Source organism: Saccopteryx bilineata, chromosome 4 (assembly GCF_036850765.1).
Source record: "Saccopteryx bilineata isolate mSacBil1 chromosome 4, mSacBil1_pri_phased_curated, whole genome shotgun sequence".
Lineage (NCBI taxonomy): Eukaryota > Metazoa > Chordata > Mammalia > Chiroptera > Emballonuridae > Saccopteryx > Saccopteryx bilineata.
The window spans coordinates 5,510,075-5,526,466 of NC_089493.1; the positions used below are offsets into that span (position 1 = coordinate 5,510,075).

The 16,392-nt window shown below is 61.7% G+C and overlaps 1 protein-coding gene across 4 annotated transcripts in view; it reads left to right on the forward strand.

The window, feature by feature from the left end:
- Positions 1 to 16,392, forward strand: part of BEGAIN (brain enriched guanylate kinase associated) — a 50,312-nt gene that overhangs the window by 15,420 nt on the left and 18,500 nt on the right. For 2 of the 4 annotated variants that reach the window (XM_066273851.1, XM_066273850.1), the window contains exon 2: positions 3,101 to 3,129. In XM_066273851.1, coding sequence (XP_066129948.1) covers positions 3,101 to 3,129 — 29 coding nt within the window. Of the gene's footprint in view, positions 1 to 2,532; positions 2,589 to 3,100; positions 3,130 to 16,392 lie in introns of those variants that run through there. The other 2 variants (XM_066273849.1, XM_066273852.1) reach the window with 2 other exon arrangements.

Here is a 16,392-nt window from a genome sequence, read left to right on the forward strand (position 1 = left end):
AGACGATCATCTCACCCTGGAGATCCTGGGTGTCCCACAGACCAGTCATACTTGTGGTCCTCACCCGCCCCTGCCCTCCTTGTCTAGTAGAGTCACCACCTCTGGCTCGAGACCCAGGCGAGGGGCCTCAGTCTTCCCTGCCCAGCCCACAGGCAGATCTCAGCTAGCCTTGGAGAACTTTGTGCATGCCATTCCATGCTCTGGCTTTGGTTTTCTCATCCATGAAAGGGGCATCTCCGGAACACCCCAAAATCTTGCGGTTATGAATTGCAGGGCCACGGCTTGAACATGGGGCTTAGGCCCCGACAGCAAGACCATTGCCAAAGACACAGCACCTTCCCAGAGGGCTGTTTACCCCCCACCCCCTGCCCCGACACACATACAGCCATGCTGGTCGTCAGCACACACACAGTTTCATACATGCCCCCCACGCCCCAGGCTGAGATGCTGGGCTAGCCCCAGGACGCATGGGGGAGAGACAGGTCCTGCCCCAGAGAGTGCACACGTGGTGTGGGGACCTTCACCCAACAACTCCGCTGGGCCTCCCTGAAAGACTGCCTGAAGGAGGTGGCCTTTAAGGCTGAGGGCAGTAGCTACCCCACTGGCACTGGGTCTGGGAGGAGTTTGAGAAGCCATAGGATCAGAGTCAGGTTTCTGAAACAGCAGCATGAAAGGAGGGGCGCCAAGGTACCAGGGCAGGATGCCCTGCCCTTTCTGGTCTCCTACCCTGCCCACCCCACCCCCACCCCTTGACACCCGGGCAACTCAGCAGCCTCTCCTAAAGGCCCTTCTCGGGGAAAAAAATTCCCAGACAGTCCGTTTAGAAGAGCTGAAATACTTGATATAAATAATTAATGCTAGATTTTTTTAAAATTAAATTTTAATACATTCTTATTAATTTTAGACAAATTCTCTGGCAGGTCATTCACTGTGAGTGACTGAGGCAACTGGAGACACGAGGGATGTCCCCAGCCTCTGGGTGGGAAAGGTCTCTGAGGACCCCGGCGTCCAGGCCCAGACGGGCTCATCTCCCTGTGGGTCACTTTCCTCTCCTTTCCTCAAACTGACCACTGTCCTGCGCAGCAAAGGGACAGTACTGTGAACTGCGAGGGGTGGTGGGTGGAGGTGTCACTGTCTCTGCTATTCTGCTGAAGGTAGAGTCCCAGGTCCGGAATGGGGGTTTCGTGTCTCACCCCCTGGAGGAAGGGCTTGCCTCCTTGGCTGTCCTCTCCCCACCCCAAGAGTTTTGGCCCAGAGCTAATGAATGAGGATCAGTCCCTCAGGGTGGATGAAGGAGTCCTTGGACTTGGGTTGGGTCTGAACCTGCTCCGGGCTGACCCTGGTAACAGACGCTCCTCCCACCCTGCGTGCTGGCTAGGGGGAGGCCAGGCCTACGGGGCGTTGTGGGAGGGGGGGCTGGCCCAGGAGAAGGGACAGGGCTCCTGCCGGGACCTCACAACCTGAAGGGACGCGGCAGGAAAAGCTACGCCATGGTGCCGTGGGCTCCAAGCATGCATTGTCCGTGTTTATTGAGCGCCTGCTGTATGCTGGGATCTAGTGCGCTGAGCACCGTGATGGGGACGTGGGAAAGGTGGGCCTGGGGTACGCTGAGGGGCTGGGGGAGACGCGGGCTGAGCTGCCCACTCGCTGTCTTGGAGGCGGAGGGCACGCAGAGGGGGTCCAGGCTCGCGATCTCAGACAACTTTCAGAGTGTCGGAGGTTGTGTCTGGCTGCCAATCGGGGCCCCTGGTGGATGCTCTCGCTTTCTTCGGAAATTCCTTCCTCCACCCCAACCCCTCCGCAGCTCGCGGTGCCGACGGGCAGCAGAGCGCTTGGTCCGCTTCCCCCCTAACCATAACCACAGCGTCAGGTGAGGAAACTGAGGCTGGGGGAGTTCCGGGAAGGCCTGCCTGGGCACCCGGGGAGTTGGTGGCCAAGCCTGGCCGAGGCCCCCGGCCAGGGCCTTCCAGCTCGGCGCTGACAGCGGGGCTGCGCCCTCGCCCGGCGGGGCGGTGGGGGAGGCGGTGTGGGGCCCGGGCCGGAGCGGAGCGCGCTCCCGGAGGACGCGACGCGAGGGGCCGGGATGGGCAGTCATCAGTCTTCCCAGGTGTGTCGAGTGGTCCCTGGGCTCAGCCCCCGGACCCCCTTTAATGCCAGCCCTGGCACAGAGAGACGGGGGAAAGCCCCCAGGAGCGGCCTCTCCCAAGTGATGGAGAGCCAGCCCCGCGCCCCTCGCACCGCGCAGGAAGTGCGATCCCGCCCGGGCCGCTCGCGGTCCCTGTGGTTCGCCGGCACCCTTAGGGTTAACGGCAACGGGCGGGTCCCCCCGCCCTGCGTGCGGAGGGGCAGCCCGGCTGCGCGGGGCTGGGCGGGGAGGGTCTCCAAGCCGCTCACTCGTGGGTCTGCGCAAGCCCGGCAGGGAGCCCCACGGGCGAGTCGGTCGCGCAAGGGTTAATCCCTCGGGCTCGGGAGGGGCGGGCCAGGCCCGGAACCTCAGAATCTGAGGGCAGCGGGGTCTCTGCTTGAAGAGTGTGAGGTCCCGAAAGCCTTTCCTCTCGGATTCTGTGCGCGTCAGGTTCTGCAATCCGGTATGGCCCCCAATTCTCAGATGCAAACATTCTCCTACTCGGAGATTCTGAGATTCCGGGGCTCGGCTTCCTCCGGGAGGGAGCACGGGGCTAGAAGGGTTAACGGGCGGGGCAGGGGGGAGCAGCGGGGGCCGCTGCTACGGAAGAGTTAACGGGACCGAGCCGGGTACCCCCTCTTTCTGGCAAGCTCGGGAGCGCCCCGGGGCCATTTCATCCGAGTCCCGGGGCCAGCCCCCTGGTCCCCCCGGGGGGCGTAACTACGTGCCCGGGAGCGCGGCAGCCCGGGAGGGCTCACCTGTTACTCGGCCGCTGCCCCGCGCACCCACTGGGTCCCAGAGACAGCGGTTGGGTGGTGGGGACTGGGGTCGCACGGGCCGGGCTTCCTACTGAGCTAGCCACGCGGGGGTGCCCCGCCGCCGAGCCCGCCTGTGCCCGCGGTGCCCGGCTTCGCCCGGCGCGGCCACGGAGCGCACACCTCCTGCCTGCTGACCCTCTCGTTTGGTTTCTCGCAGGCCTCTGCCGCAGACATGGAGAAACTCAGGTGAGTGGAGCGTCTTCCGTGCCGCGGCTCGCGGGCCGGGTCGGGGTGGGGGCGCTGGCGGGCGGCGGGAGAGGGCTGTGCGGGAGCGCATCTCCCCGGCCGCCCGCGGCGCGGCTGCCCCGACCGGGGTGCTGTGCGTGGTGCGTGAGTGCGCGGCGAGACCAGGGGGGAGCCCCAGCGGGGCACTCTGGGGCCGGACCCGGGCTGCTGCGGCTGGGGTGGCGGTGCGCCACACTGCCCGGCCGGCCGGCGCGGTCCCGCGCGCCCTGCCCCGGACTCTCGATGGTCCCCCGGGACCATCCGGGCTTCCGCTCTGCTGTTATACACAGGTCTTCTGCGCCGGCTGGTCCCCCAGCCCCGGCACACAGTTGCCTGGTTCTGAGCTTTTAAGTTTACGCCTCGTGAAGGCGGGGGTGAGGGATGGAGCCCTAGCGGCTGGCCGAGGCGGTCCGGTCTTGGAGCCATTTTGGGGGAATCCCGCGACGGCGTCTGGGTAGTGTCCCCGCCACCTCCCTCCGGGTGCTAAACTCTGAGCCCTTGTGTCCGTCCCTGGTCCCTTCGCGGCCCTCCGCGGCAGGCTGGGGATCAGCCGATTTGAATGTTCACGACTTCCTCCGAGACTTCCCTTGGCCACCCTGACCCCCACTGTGGGAACACCCCTCCTGTGTTTTCCTTCCGGAGTCTGAGCCGAGGCGTTGTGTGGGCAGCTGGCCCAGCGCTGGCCGCTGGGTTTCAGCACCATCCACCCGACCGGTTGGGTCTTTCCCCCTCCTCCCCGCCCCCGCCCCGGGCCAGAATCGGCATCCATGGAGGGGACTCTAGGTAGCAGGTGCTCCCAATTCCCAAGGGGCAGGGACCCAGCAGAGCCCACGCTTGTTCCAGTGCAGGTTCCTGGGTCCACGGGAGAGGGGCCAGGGTCTCTCAGGTGATTCTCAGTGCTGTGGACTCCTGGGGACAGGTGGGCTCCATGGAGGCCCCGGACTGAGCACCAGAGCAGGGCCATCTCCTGGCCACTGAGGTGGACTGCAGCCCTCCCTTGTGGGTCCCTCAGGGCCGGGGCCCATATATCCGGGGCTGCAAGGGGGGGGGGGAGGTCCAGTCTGTGAGATTGAAGGTGCTCAGACCCAAAACCTGCTGATACCTGCCAGCCAGGCCCGTCTTGTCATGGTCAAGGTCCAGGGAGCTGGTGGGGCCCGGAGCACAGTAGCCCCGGCTCTGGCCATTCAGATGAGCTCAGGCCTGAACCCGGGTCTCTGACCCCAGGCCAGGGGCCACCCAGGTGCCCCACACTGGCTCTCATCTCACCAGTACCGCCACCAGGATTCAGTTGCCTGTGGGGGAGGGAACAGCTGGGACCTGAGCAAAAGGTAGCATTCATGGGGTACCCCGAGGCCAGTTGAGGGGGGGCTCTGTGCCTCTCTTTCTCTTATCTTCTCTCTCTGTCCAGCCAAGGCTCCAGAGCACCCATCCTTGTGCTCTGGGTCATGGGGACAGAGGCATAGCCCAGCCTGGTTGGGGACACAGGTGGGCAGGTAAGCCAGGTGAGCAGAGCTGCTGCCTGGGCTGCCGAGGGCACCGGGCGGGTCTTTGCTAGGTGGGCTGGGTGCTGCCCTGGGCGGAGTCGTGAGGCTTGTCAGAGGCCTGGGCCTATGCACCAGGGTTCATTGGGCTACATGGCCTTTCAGCCAAGGCAGAACTCTGGAGCCGGCCGGACCCCTCAGAGCCTCCCAGGATTGGGAAGGGTCCTGGCTTCTCCCTCTTACCCCATTCGTGTTTCCAGAGCTGCTTCAAGGGCCTTTCCAGCCATCCCTTCCCCGCCAGTGTGGGCTGCCCCCTGCAGGGTTCTGTCCTCGTTTCGTGCCCAGGGTCCAGAACCAAGAGGCCCAGAGGGATGCGGGGCAGTTGGTCGGCATGGCCTCCCACGAGGAAGGCTTCAGGGTTTGGAGTCCCGCAGACCCAGTGTTGGGTCAATTCCTGACCCTCTCTGGGCCTCAGTTTCCCTACCTGTAAAGTAGGTGCCCTAATCACTCCCACCATGCAGGATTGTGGAGAGGACGGCATGGGCGATTCATCCAACATCGTCCACCCGGGACCTGGCCGATAGCAGGGGGCCCAGGCCCAGGGTCTTTGTGGAGCATTGAGACCACAGGACTACGGGTTCCCTGGGCAGAAGATGCATTTGTGGTCTAAGAGAAGGGGTCCTGGAGGGTCCTTTGCCTGCCTGGGTCCTGCACCTGCCTGGGTCCTGCCTCCTGCCCCCAGAGTGTGGTTTCTGCACGTATCAGCCAGGCCTGGAATCCGAGTTGAGAGGATGAGCACTTGCCTCACCTACCCACCCCGAGCCCGGCTGGTGGAGGGTCCAGAAAATACTTTCTGAATGAGCAGAAGGACTAGCCATTGTGACCCTCAGCAACTCCCTTTATGGCCAGGTGTACAGCTGGGCTCTCGGGGCCCAGCCCTCAACCAGGTCCCGGGCTGCCACCCCGGCCCCATACCATAGCCCCCTCCTGAGTCCCAAACAAGCTGTCTCTCTGCCTTTGTGTCTGCTGTTCCCTCTGCCCAGAACGCCCTTCCACCTGCCTTCTTGTCCATATGACAAACTTTGTCCTCCCTGTCTTTTCTCTGGGATTTTTGTGACCCCCTGCCCCTCACCCCAGGTGGACTCATTCTCTCTCTGTGGACCACATTCTGCTTTGACTGCTGACCCAGGAGCAGCAAGACCCAGGCCAGTCCTTCAGAGCAGGGACATGGTCCCATCCACAGATCCTCCCAGGGACCCCAGGTTGGGGACACTGGCCTGGTGAATAAAGGTGGGCTTCCTGGAAGCAAGGACACTTGAACCCAGGATTGAAGAAATAACAGGAGTTTGCCAGGATAGACAGGAAGCGCCTTCCAAGAGGTGCAAAGTCCCAGGGGCCTAAAGGAGCAGGATGTGTTCAGGGCGACAGGTGAGGGGTGGGGAATGGAGTTCCATGGGGCTCCCCTGGCACCTGGAGTGTCCTCTGCCCACCTCAATGTGAGCAGAGTTGGCTCTGTCCCCTCAATTTCTCTAGCCCCAGCGCCTGGCCAGGGCTGGCACACAGTAGGGCTCCCCCAGATCTGGCCACCTTGTGTGACCCCTTCCTCTCTCGCTCACTCAGCTGTCCTGCCCCTGACTGCTTGAAAAACTCTCCCAGTGACACTCCAATATTGGCAGATATGAGTAAGTCTCAGCCGCTCGGATCTCTGCGCAGAGCCAGCTGTGCCTCTAATCCCCAAGTTAATCCTCTCCTCTGCCTTCCTCCGCACATGGTCCCCCTGCCCGCACCTCCCCCCCCCCCCCCCCGCCGGGGCCACTTTGTCTGCTTTGTGCCTTTGGGCGAGCTCCTTCCCCCGTGTCAGCTTCAGTCCCCTCCTCTGTCATACAGGAAACCGGGTCAGTCACCCCACATGGCGCCTGGGACACAGAAGGTGCCCAGGAGACCCAGAGCTATTCCCGGCACGCGTTCACTGCTGCCCCCAAAATAGAACTTTTCAAAGTTGCAAACTGTGATAAGCATACAGAAAAAGTCATCAAGATCAGTGGCCTTTAAGACGACCACTTGGTGACCACCGCCCAGGTTAGGTCAACTGCTACTGGCCCCGCCGTGCCTCCAAAGACCCTGCCCCCATCGCAGCCGCCTCCAGCTCCCCTGAACTCTCCAGGACCCTGACTTCTGTGAGAAGCAGTCCTGTCGTCTTCAGGGTCTGACCACCTAGGAGAGCATGCCTGACCGCCCTGGCTTCACCTGCCTGGGCTAGCACCTCCCCCACACGGGGTCTTTCAGCCATGGCGTTCGGGATGGCTATTTCTTCACCAAAACATCGTGTTTGCCAGAGCCGTCCTCGGTGGCGCACAGAGCTACCCGTTCATGGCAGGCTGTCTTGGGGAACAGCCTGTGTGAGTGAAACTACTTCAGTCTGTTTACTCACTGATGGACGTCTGGGAGCTTCCAGCCCGGGCCACGGAGAATATAGCTCCCTTTCAGGGTGACCTGGGAAACAACAGGCTGCATTTCTGGGGGTGTACCTCAGAGCAGAACTGCAAGGGCCCAGGGCACACTGATGAGCAGCTTTCGAAGATAAGGCTACACCCTCCTGGGTGTTCTTGGCTTTCACCTTCCCAGCAGGACTTGGGAATTTCTGCATCTCCACAGCCTCCCAGCACCTGGCACTGTCAGGTGGGCACGGTGCTGTTTCTGGGAGCGGCACAAAATGCGCTTCCCTCGATTGCTGCCCGCGCGTTTCCTCTCCCTGTGGGGTCTGCGTGCAGTTTTCCCACCGAGCTGTCCTGTGGGTCTGTGGGAGTTCTCCAGATAGTCCTTGTCAGTGACACGGGAGGCAATTGCACCTCCTGCTGTTCTGCTTGCTTCTCACTTCTTCAACGGTCCTCTGATAAACAAGTTATTTTTAATTCTGTTGAATGTTTCAGGCTTTTGCTTTCTGATTAAAGCTTTTTGTGTCTTGTTCAAGAAACTTCTGATGACATGAAATTATTGACATTGATTTTTTGTGTATGGTTTGAGGCTGAGTGCTTGCTTTTTTTTTTTTTGCACATGGACATCAAGTTCCTGCCCATACTCTTTCATTTATTCCTGTGACTAATATTTGCTATTGTGGCCCTGCCCGTGCCAGATGCTTTTCTCCATGCTAGAGCTACTGTGGGGAAACACCAGACATGTCCTAGAGATACAGTTAGCAGGTCATCTTACAGATTTTAAATCACAGTGACCTCATGTCCCATGACTTTCCCTTCTAGCTATCAGGACTCCTTGCTATTCCTCAAATACATCCAACAGGCTCCTGCCCCAGGGCCTTTGCACGTACCATTCCCTTCTGCCAGAAAGTTCCCACATATCCACATAACTTCTGCCTCCCTTCTTCCACATCTTTCTCAGTGTCATGGGGAGGAGGAGGACCTTGCCTGACCTTTCACTCCATTTGCAATTTTAACCCCTTCCTCACCGTCTCCATTCCTGCTTTGATTTTCCCTGATCCCCAATGGACTCGTGATTTATTTCTTTATTGTCTTTATTTTCAGTCTGTCCCCAGCACAGCAGCCCACTGGTGATCCCCAATGCTTAGAACTGGCACATAGTAGATGCTCAGTAAATGCTTTTGAAGGAGACTGAACTGAGGTGAATGGTGAGGAAGGAAGGAGGTAGGGGGCAGCTTTTCCCCACTCCTCAGGATGCCTGAGAGGGGACTGCCCACTCTGCCCCACAAAGGTGGGAGTGCTGGGGGGCATTGTGTCCCCTCCCCCCTCCATTGACCCTCTGGGAGTAGTGAGATTTCTTTTTTTTTTTTTTTTGGTTTTATTGTTTTTTGGGTTTTGTGGGGAGTTTTTTGTTTTGTTTTTTATTTTAGAAAAGGGAGAGAGAGAAAAAGAAGGGGGTCGGGGAGAAGATGGAAGCATCAACTTGCTTCTATGTGCCTGGGCCAAGCAAGCCTGGGATTTCAAACTGGCGACCTCAGCATCCCAGGTCGATGCTTTATCCACTGCGCCACCACAGGTCAGGTGGTTCTGGTTTTCTTTAATCAGCCACTGAGAGTCCCTGAGAGCTGTGAAAGCCTCCGGTGGAAGGATTTGGCCTCAACTCTCCACCTTTTATCTCCTCCACTCTATCCCCAGCAGACCCAGTCCCTCCCTAAACGTGGTCCCTTTCGAGGCTCTCTGCCCCACTCATAAACCTGATCTTCATGGAAGAAGGTTGATGGACTAATTCTTACTAAGGTATAAATGACTGCCTCACTTTTTTATCTCCCTTTGGGAGCCAGAGCATTACAAAGGGACCCTCTACGTGGACTGTTCTCTCTTGCCTCCTTTCGCCCTGCTCTTCAAAGTCTCCTGTTCCCACAGCCCATCTGAGCCCCCTCTGTTTTTACAAAGTCTCTCTGAGGAAGTATATAATAAAGAAGGCAGAGTCACCTGGGTTCGAATCCCATTTCGGACACTTCCCAGCAGTGTGGCCTTGAGCAAGTTTCTGAACCTCTCTGACCCTCGGTTGCTTCATCTGTAAAATGGGGGTGATAATAATAATCTCATCTACCTTATAAAGTGTCATGACTTTATGAGGATTACATGGTTAACGTGGAACTTGGCAGATGGTTAATGGTGTCTGGGCTAGCTCTGGCTGTTAACTGCCTGCCACTCCTTCAGATGGCTTCATTTTGCTCAGTCTCTGTTTCACCAACCATTGGAGGGGGGACATTATCCCCACTGTGAAGGAGAGGACCCAGTGAGCTGGGGCAGGGGGTGTGACCAGCAGCCCTGGATGGAGTTAGGATGGTGAGAGAGTTTCAGAGCTGGATGCAGGGGGCCAGCTCTACCCAACCCCACGTCGCTGGTCCCGGTGTTGGCTGGGTGCTGAGCAAGGATGTGCTGTGTGCCCGTTTCTACGAGTTCAGGCCTGGAAACGACAGACCCCAAAGCAGCCCGATTGCCACCTCTGGCCCTCTACTCTGCGCTGGGCACTATGCCCAGCCCGCTCCTGGACATTCTCACTTTACATCTACAAGAAGCTGAGAGCTGTTTCATGTCCCCCATCCCGAGGGGCCACCAAGGCACAGGTGTCAGGGGCAACAGGGAGCTCTCTCTGTCATGATGGAGCTGCCACCACCTGAGACAGGGAATGTGGAGGTTGGGCAGGTGTGGGGTCACAAGGTGCTTGTTGGGTGAACGCAGCAGAAGCTGGGAGCAGGTGTCCTGGGCTCCTCAGCCCTCGTGGCCGGCAGCATGGGGGTGCTGTGCTGGGGCAGGGTTGGCACCTCTGCGCCCTGTGCCTTGGCAGGAAGGGTCAAGGCTAGGGCTGGGAGACTTGGTGCCATTTGGAGTGGTTGCCTTGGAGAGGGAAGCCATCCTGGGGAGGGTCCTAATCTGGGCCCCTGTGCTCACTTGCCAGGGACCCTTGATAAAGGCCCTTACCCTCCAGGCCACGGTTCCTTCCCCTGGGTAAGGGGTGGCACCCCACCAGCCTTCAGGGAGGACAGCCTCTCTGGGTGACCGAATGGGGTTGACCTCAGGGAAACTTGCAGAGGAGGTCACCCTTGGGGCTTTGATCACAGATGGGGAAACTGAGGCCCAGAAAGGCAGACACCTGCCATTATAGCTCTGGTCCTTTCCTTCCAGACTCAGTTTCACCCGTGGGACTGGCTCCCGTGGGCGTAGGAGATGCGGGGCAGGTGGGGGGCTGAGGGCGGGGTGGGACCAGCTGGAGACCAATGGCGTCTCGGGGAGGCCGTAGGGCGTGGAGGGAGCGCAGGCTTGGGCCGGCCGCCCCACGCCCTGCAGTCCGTCCAGTGTCACCAGTGAGCCTCCTGCAGTCCTGATTACCTTCACAATCCCCAGAATTCTGGAAAACAGGCCCTCCCGCCGATCCAATTACTGTGTGCCATGTCTGCTTGCAGTGGTGAGCCGGCTGGTGGGGCGGTCAAATTAGTGCAGCCAGCATGGGTTCCTCGGTGGGCAGTAACGATCCTGATCACCAAAGGGTTGATGGCAGCCCCTTCTCACCTGGGCTCCAGGGTGGGGACAGCAGGTGCTGGGAGGTCCATTTGGGAGCCCTGCAGGCCACTCCTCAGGTTGTGGGGCTGGTGCCACAGCCACTCCATACACCGATGCTCCCCGCGGACACCCCTGAGCTCTGGGGGTAGAGGGCAGGGGTAGGGGCGGGGTCCAGGGCTAGATGTGCAGAGTCCCACCCCCTGCCCCGCCCAGTCTAGAGGGGAAGACGAACAGGAGAGTGATGACCGTCATTGCCCATCTGGGTGCTAGGAAACAGGGACTGGGCCGGGTTCCCAAGGAGCCCCACGCAGCCAGGGGCAGGAGGGCTTCCTGGGCCCTCTGTGCGGCTCCCCTCACCTCTCCTACAGCAGCCTCCTTAGGGCTTCCCATCCCGGCTCATTCACCAGAGGGACAGTCCCAACCCCGAGCCTGCTGCGGTCCTTCTGTGGACGCCACTGGACACCTGAAAGGGCAGGCAAGACCTGTGACCCATGCTCAGGGCTGGCATTCAGGGCCCTCTGCCCCTCTTCCCAGGCTTGGGCTCTGGCCACACTTCTCTCCAGAGGGACCCTGGCTCCAGCCAGGACGGTCTCACCTCCAGGCCTTTCCCCAATCTGCATCTCCTGCTCAGATGACCAGCGACAGCCTTGCCCTTCGTGACAGGCTGATGACCTCGTGGGGTCCCCTCTGCCTCCCTGCTCGTGCTGCTGGATGCAGTGCAGGACACCCAGTGAAATTTAGAGTTCACGTAAACAGCTGGACATGTGTTTAGTATAAGTATATCCCATGCGACGTGTGGGACTGACTCACACCAAACACTTGCACGTTGATCTGAAATTCAAGTTTCACCCCCACGTGATCATTTCAGGAAGTTCAGTCGTTGTAAGAAGCAACTTCTTTGGGTCTGGCTGGAGAAACAGAACCGAACCCTACAGCCCCAGACCCAGAGGCAGGAAACGCCCACAGCACAGCCACCGTGGAGGGGAGTGTGGGGCGGAGGTCAGCGGCCTGCAGCCTGCGGGCCTGGAGCGGGTGCTCTCCCATGTGAGCCTCAGGGTGCTCGTATGTGAAGGGTGTTCATGCGTGTGTTTTTTCAGCAAATGCTTATTTGGCTCTCCTGCCTGCCAGGTTCAGGGAAGGTTTCACCCAGAACGTGGCACTTAGATGAGGAATGAGGACGCAGAGGAGTGGCCGTGGGGGACGCTGGGGACAGAACCCAGGCGCAGGGATCCCCAGGTGCGAAGGCTCCAAGGCAGAAAGCGCTCGGTGCAACCGGAGGTTGGAGGGATGGGGGAGGTTGAAGGTCTGGTCCCGTAGGCAATGCGGAGGCCCCTGTCCGTGGGGTGTGACATGTCACGGTGGACTCAGGGGCAGGTTTTGAGCTGAGGGAGGGATGAATCGGCCCTGACTTGCAACAGGATTTCTCTGGGCAAGAGTGGATGAAGGCAGGAGGTATGGGGCAATTAGAATGGGCAGTGGTCCCATGAGGGCCGTCGGGCCCAGGGTGGCCGTGACACGGGAGGACATGGAGGCTGTCCTTTGTGTCTGTGCTGCCGAAGGGAGCATAGGAGGCTGGGTTCCAGAGGCTGAGCCCGGAGGGGCGGCAGCTGGCGGCAGGGGGCACAGTCACATGGCCGCAGGGGGTCTGTGCTGCCTGCCGAAGTCCAGGTGGACCCAGAGGCGAGGCCGCGGGGACGGGCACCCTGCAGCCCGGGGAGATGTAAATCCGGGCGTCCTCAGCAGAGCGAGGCTACTTGTGGCTGGGGTTGTCGTGGGCTGAGAGTCCCCGGGGAAGGGGCGGGGTTGGAGGCCTGATCCCGGGGGCCTGCCTGGGCCAGGAGAAGCTCAGGGAGATGAGGAGCGTCCACAGGTGAGGCTGACAAGGACACCAGGGGAGGAGGTGTCTGTGGCACAGAAGGGACGGAAGGGACGAGAGGCAGGTGAGCGCTGGTCCCGGCAGGACGGCAGGAGGCAGACACGGCCGCAGGGCAAGGAGCACGGGGGCACCCAGAGGGTCCAGAGAGCGTTCTTCTCAATGTGGGAAGTGGAGCTGCATGTTCCTGTGCCGGGGAAGGTTCCGGAAGGGGGGGAGAGCGCAATGGTTGGGATGGAGGGGAAGCCCGTGGGCTGGGGCCAGCCCGGCGGCTTGTCTGTGGTAACAGGCGGGCAGGGGGCGGGCAGATGCTGGTGGGTGGGTGGACCTGGAGGCGGCCTCTGTGGAGGTTCCCTCTGTGTGGCTCCTGTGGAAGAGGAGGCGGGCCCTCAGCTGGGATCCCTCTGTGTGGCTTCCGTGGAAGAGGAGGCAGGCCCTCAGCTGGGATCCCTCTGTGTGGCTTCCGTGGAAGAGGAGGCAGGCCCTCACCTGGGATCCCTCTGAGTGGCTCCCGTGGAGGAGGAGGCGGGCCCTCAGCTGGGATCCCTCTGTGTGGCTCCCGTGGAGGAGGAGGCGGGCCCTCAGCTGGGATCCCTCTGTGTGGCTCCTGTGGAGGAGGAGGCGGGCCCTCAGCTGGATCCCTCTGTGTGGCTCCTGTGGAGGAGGAGGCAGGCCCTCAGCTGGATCCCTCTGTGTGGCTCCTGTGGAGGAGGAGGCGGGCCCTCAGCTGGGATCCCTCTGTGTGGCTTCCGTGGAGGAGGCGGGCCCTCAGCTGGGATCCCTCTGTGTGGCTCCTGTGGAAGAGGAGGCAGGCCCTCAGCTGGGATCCCTCTGTGTGGCTCCTGTGGAAGAGGAGGCGGGCCCTCAGCTGGGATCCCTCTGAGTGGCTTCCGTGGAGGAGGAGGCGGGCCCTCAGCTGGGATCCCTCTGTGTGGCTTCCGTGGAGGAGGAGGCAGGCCCTCAGCTGGGATCCCTCTGTGTGGCTCCCGTGGAGGAGGAGGAGGGCCCTCAGCTGGGATCCCTCTGTGTGGCTTCCGTGGAGGAGGAGGCGGGCCCTCAGCTGGGATCCCTCTGTGTGGCTTCCGTGGAGGAGGAGGCGGGCCCTCAGCTGGGATCCCTCTGTGTGGCTTCCGTGGAGGAGGAGGCAGGCCCTCAGCTGGGATCCCTCTGTGTGGCTCCCGTGGAGGAGGAGGAGGGCCCTCAGCTGGGATCCCTCTGTGTGGCTCCCGTGGAGGAGGAGGCGGGCCCTCAGCTGGGATCCCTCTGTGTGGCTTCCGTGGAGGAGGCGGGCCCTCAGCTGGGATCCCTCTGTGTGGCTCCTGTGGAAGAGGAGGCAGGCCCTCAGCTGGGATCCCTCTGTGTGGCTCCCGTGGAGGAGGAGGCGGGCCCTCAGCTGGGATCCCTCTGTGTGGCTTCCGTGGAGGAGGCGGGCCCTCAGCTGGGATCCCTCTGTGTGGCTCCTGTGGAAGAGGAGGCGGGCCCTCAGCTGGGATCCCTCTGTGTGGCTTCCGTGGAGGAGGCGGGCCCTCAGCTGGGATCCCTCTGTGTGGCTCCCGTAGAGGAGGCGGGCCCTCAGCTGGGATCCCTCTGTGTGGCTTCCGTGGAGGAGGAGGCGAGCCCTCAGCTGGGATCCCTCTGTGTGGCTCCCGTGGAGGAGGAGGCGGGCCCTCAGCTGGGATCCCTCTGAGTGGCTTCCGTGGAGGAGGAGGCGGGCCCTCAGCTGGGATCCCTCTGTGTGGCTTCCGTGGAGGAGGAGGCGGGCCCTCAGCTGGGATCCCTCTGTGTGGCTCCCGTGGAGGAGGCGGGCCCTCAGCTGGGATCCCTCTGTGTGGCTTCCGTGGAAGAGGAGGCAGGCCCTCAGCTGGGATCCCTCTGTGTGGCTCCTGTGGAAGAGGAGGCGGGCCCTCAGCTGGGATCCCTCTGTGTGGCTTCCGTGGAGGAGGAGGCGGGCCCTCAGCTGGGATCCCTCTGTGTGGCTCCTGTGGAAGAGGAGGCGGGCCCTCAGCTGGGATCCCTCTGTGTGGCTCCTGTGGAAGAGGAGGCGGGCCCTCAGCTGGGATCCCACTGTGTGGCTCCCGTGGAGGAGGCGGGCCCTCAGCTGGGATCCCTCTGTGTGGCTTCCGTGGAGGAGGAGGCGGGCCCTCAGCTGGGATCCCTCTGTGTGGCTTCCGTGGAGGAGGAGGCGGGCCCTCAGCTGGGATCCCTCTGTGTGGCTCCCGTGGAGGAGGAGGAGGGCCCTCAGCTGGGATCCCTCTGTGTGGCTCCCGTGGAGGAGGAGGCGGGCCCTCAGCTGGGATCCCTCTGTGTGGCTTCCGTGGAGGAGGCGGGCCCTCAGCTGGGATCCCTCTGTGTGGCTCCTGTGGAAGAGGAGGCGGGCCCTCAGCTGGGATCCCTCTGTGTGGCTCCTGTGGAAGAGGAGGCAGGCCCTCAGCTGGGATCCCTCTGTGTGGCTTCCGTGGAGGAGGCGGGCCCTCAGCTGGGATCCCTCTGTGTGGCTCCCGTGGAGGAGGCGGGCCCTCAGCTGGGATCCCTCTGTGTGGCTTCCGTGGAGGAGGCGGGCCCTCAGCTGGGATCCCTCTGTGTGGCTCCCGTGGAGGAGGAGGAGGGCCCTCAGCTGGGATCCCTCTGTGTGGCTCCCGTGGAGGAGGAGGCGGGCCCTCAGCTGGGATCCCTCTGTGTGGCTTCCGTGGAGGAGGCGGGCCCTCAGCTGGGATCCCTCTGTGTGGCTCCTGTGGAAGAGGAGGCAGGCCCTCAGCTGGGATCCCTCTGTGTGGCTCCTGTGGAAGAGGAGGCGGGCCCTCAGCTGGGATCCCTCTGTGTGGCTTCCGTGGAGGAGGAGGCGGGCCCTCAGCTGGGATCCCTCTGTGTGGCTCCCGTGGAGGAGGCGGGCCCTCAGCTGGGATCCCTCTGAGTGGCTTCCGTGGAGGAGGAGGCGGGCCCTCAGCTGGGATCCCTCTGAGTGGCTTCCGTGGAGGAGGAGGCGGGCCCTCAGCTGGGATCCCTCTGTGTGGCTTCCGTGGAGGAGGAGGCGGGCCCTCAGCTGGGAGGGGGCAGGGGCGGCCTTGGGAGGCTGGGCGGGGATGGGAGGGCATTCTGCACGAGGTGAGGGGGGAACAGAGCGGAGTGAGGGTCCCAGTGGGCCTGTCATCTGTGTCACGCGACCTCCTGCCCTCTCTGCGGGTGCTGGCACCAAGTCCACAGAGCGGTGGCCCGAGCCACAGAGGGTTCTGGTCCCGTGCATTGGAGAGAGGGGGCAGGGGACTTGAAGGAGCGACTTAGTGACAGGGTGTCCATGACGAGAAGGCGGGCAGGGCTCTGAGGGGTGAGGGGGCATCGGAGGGAGTGAGCGGGAAAGAGTGGGTGTCCGAAGTGGGGTGGCTGGTGGGCCCAGCGCTGATGGAGACAGTGGGCAGCCGGGTGCCCGGGGCGGGGCTGGGGCCTCCTCCGTGTCGCACCCCTTCACTGTTTTACTGGGTGTTGGCTGTGCACTTCGATGTGCCAGGCTCAGAGCTGGGCCACGCGTTCCCTGCCCCCAACAGTCCCCTCTTCCCGCCCTGGGCTCAGGCGGCCAAGGTGCCATCTGTTCATCTTATCTTCACAGGCCCTTATGGCTTGAAGGGGTCAACAGAGCCCAACGCTACGGGGTCTGGAGGCCTGGGTTTGGCCTGCCCTGACTCACATGTGACACTTTAAGTCAGGGGTCCCCAAACTTTTTACACAGGGGGCCAGTTCACTGTCCCTCAGACCGTTGGAGGGCCGGACTATAAAAAAACTATGAACAAATCCCTATGCACACTGCACATATCTTATTTTAAAATAAAAAAACAAAACGGGAACAAATACAATATTTAAAATGAAGAACAAGTAA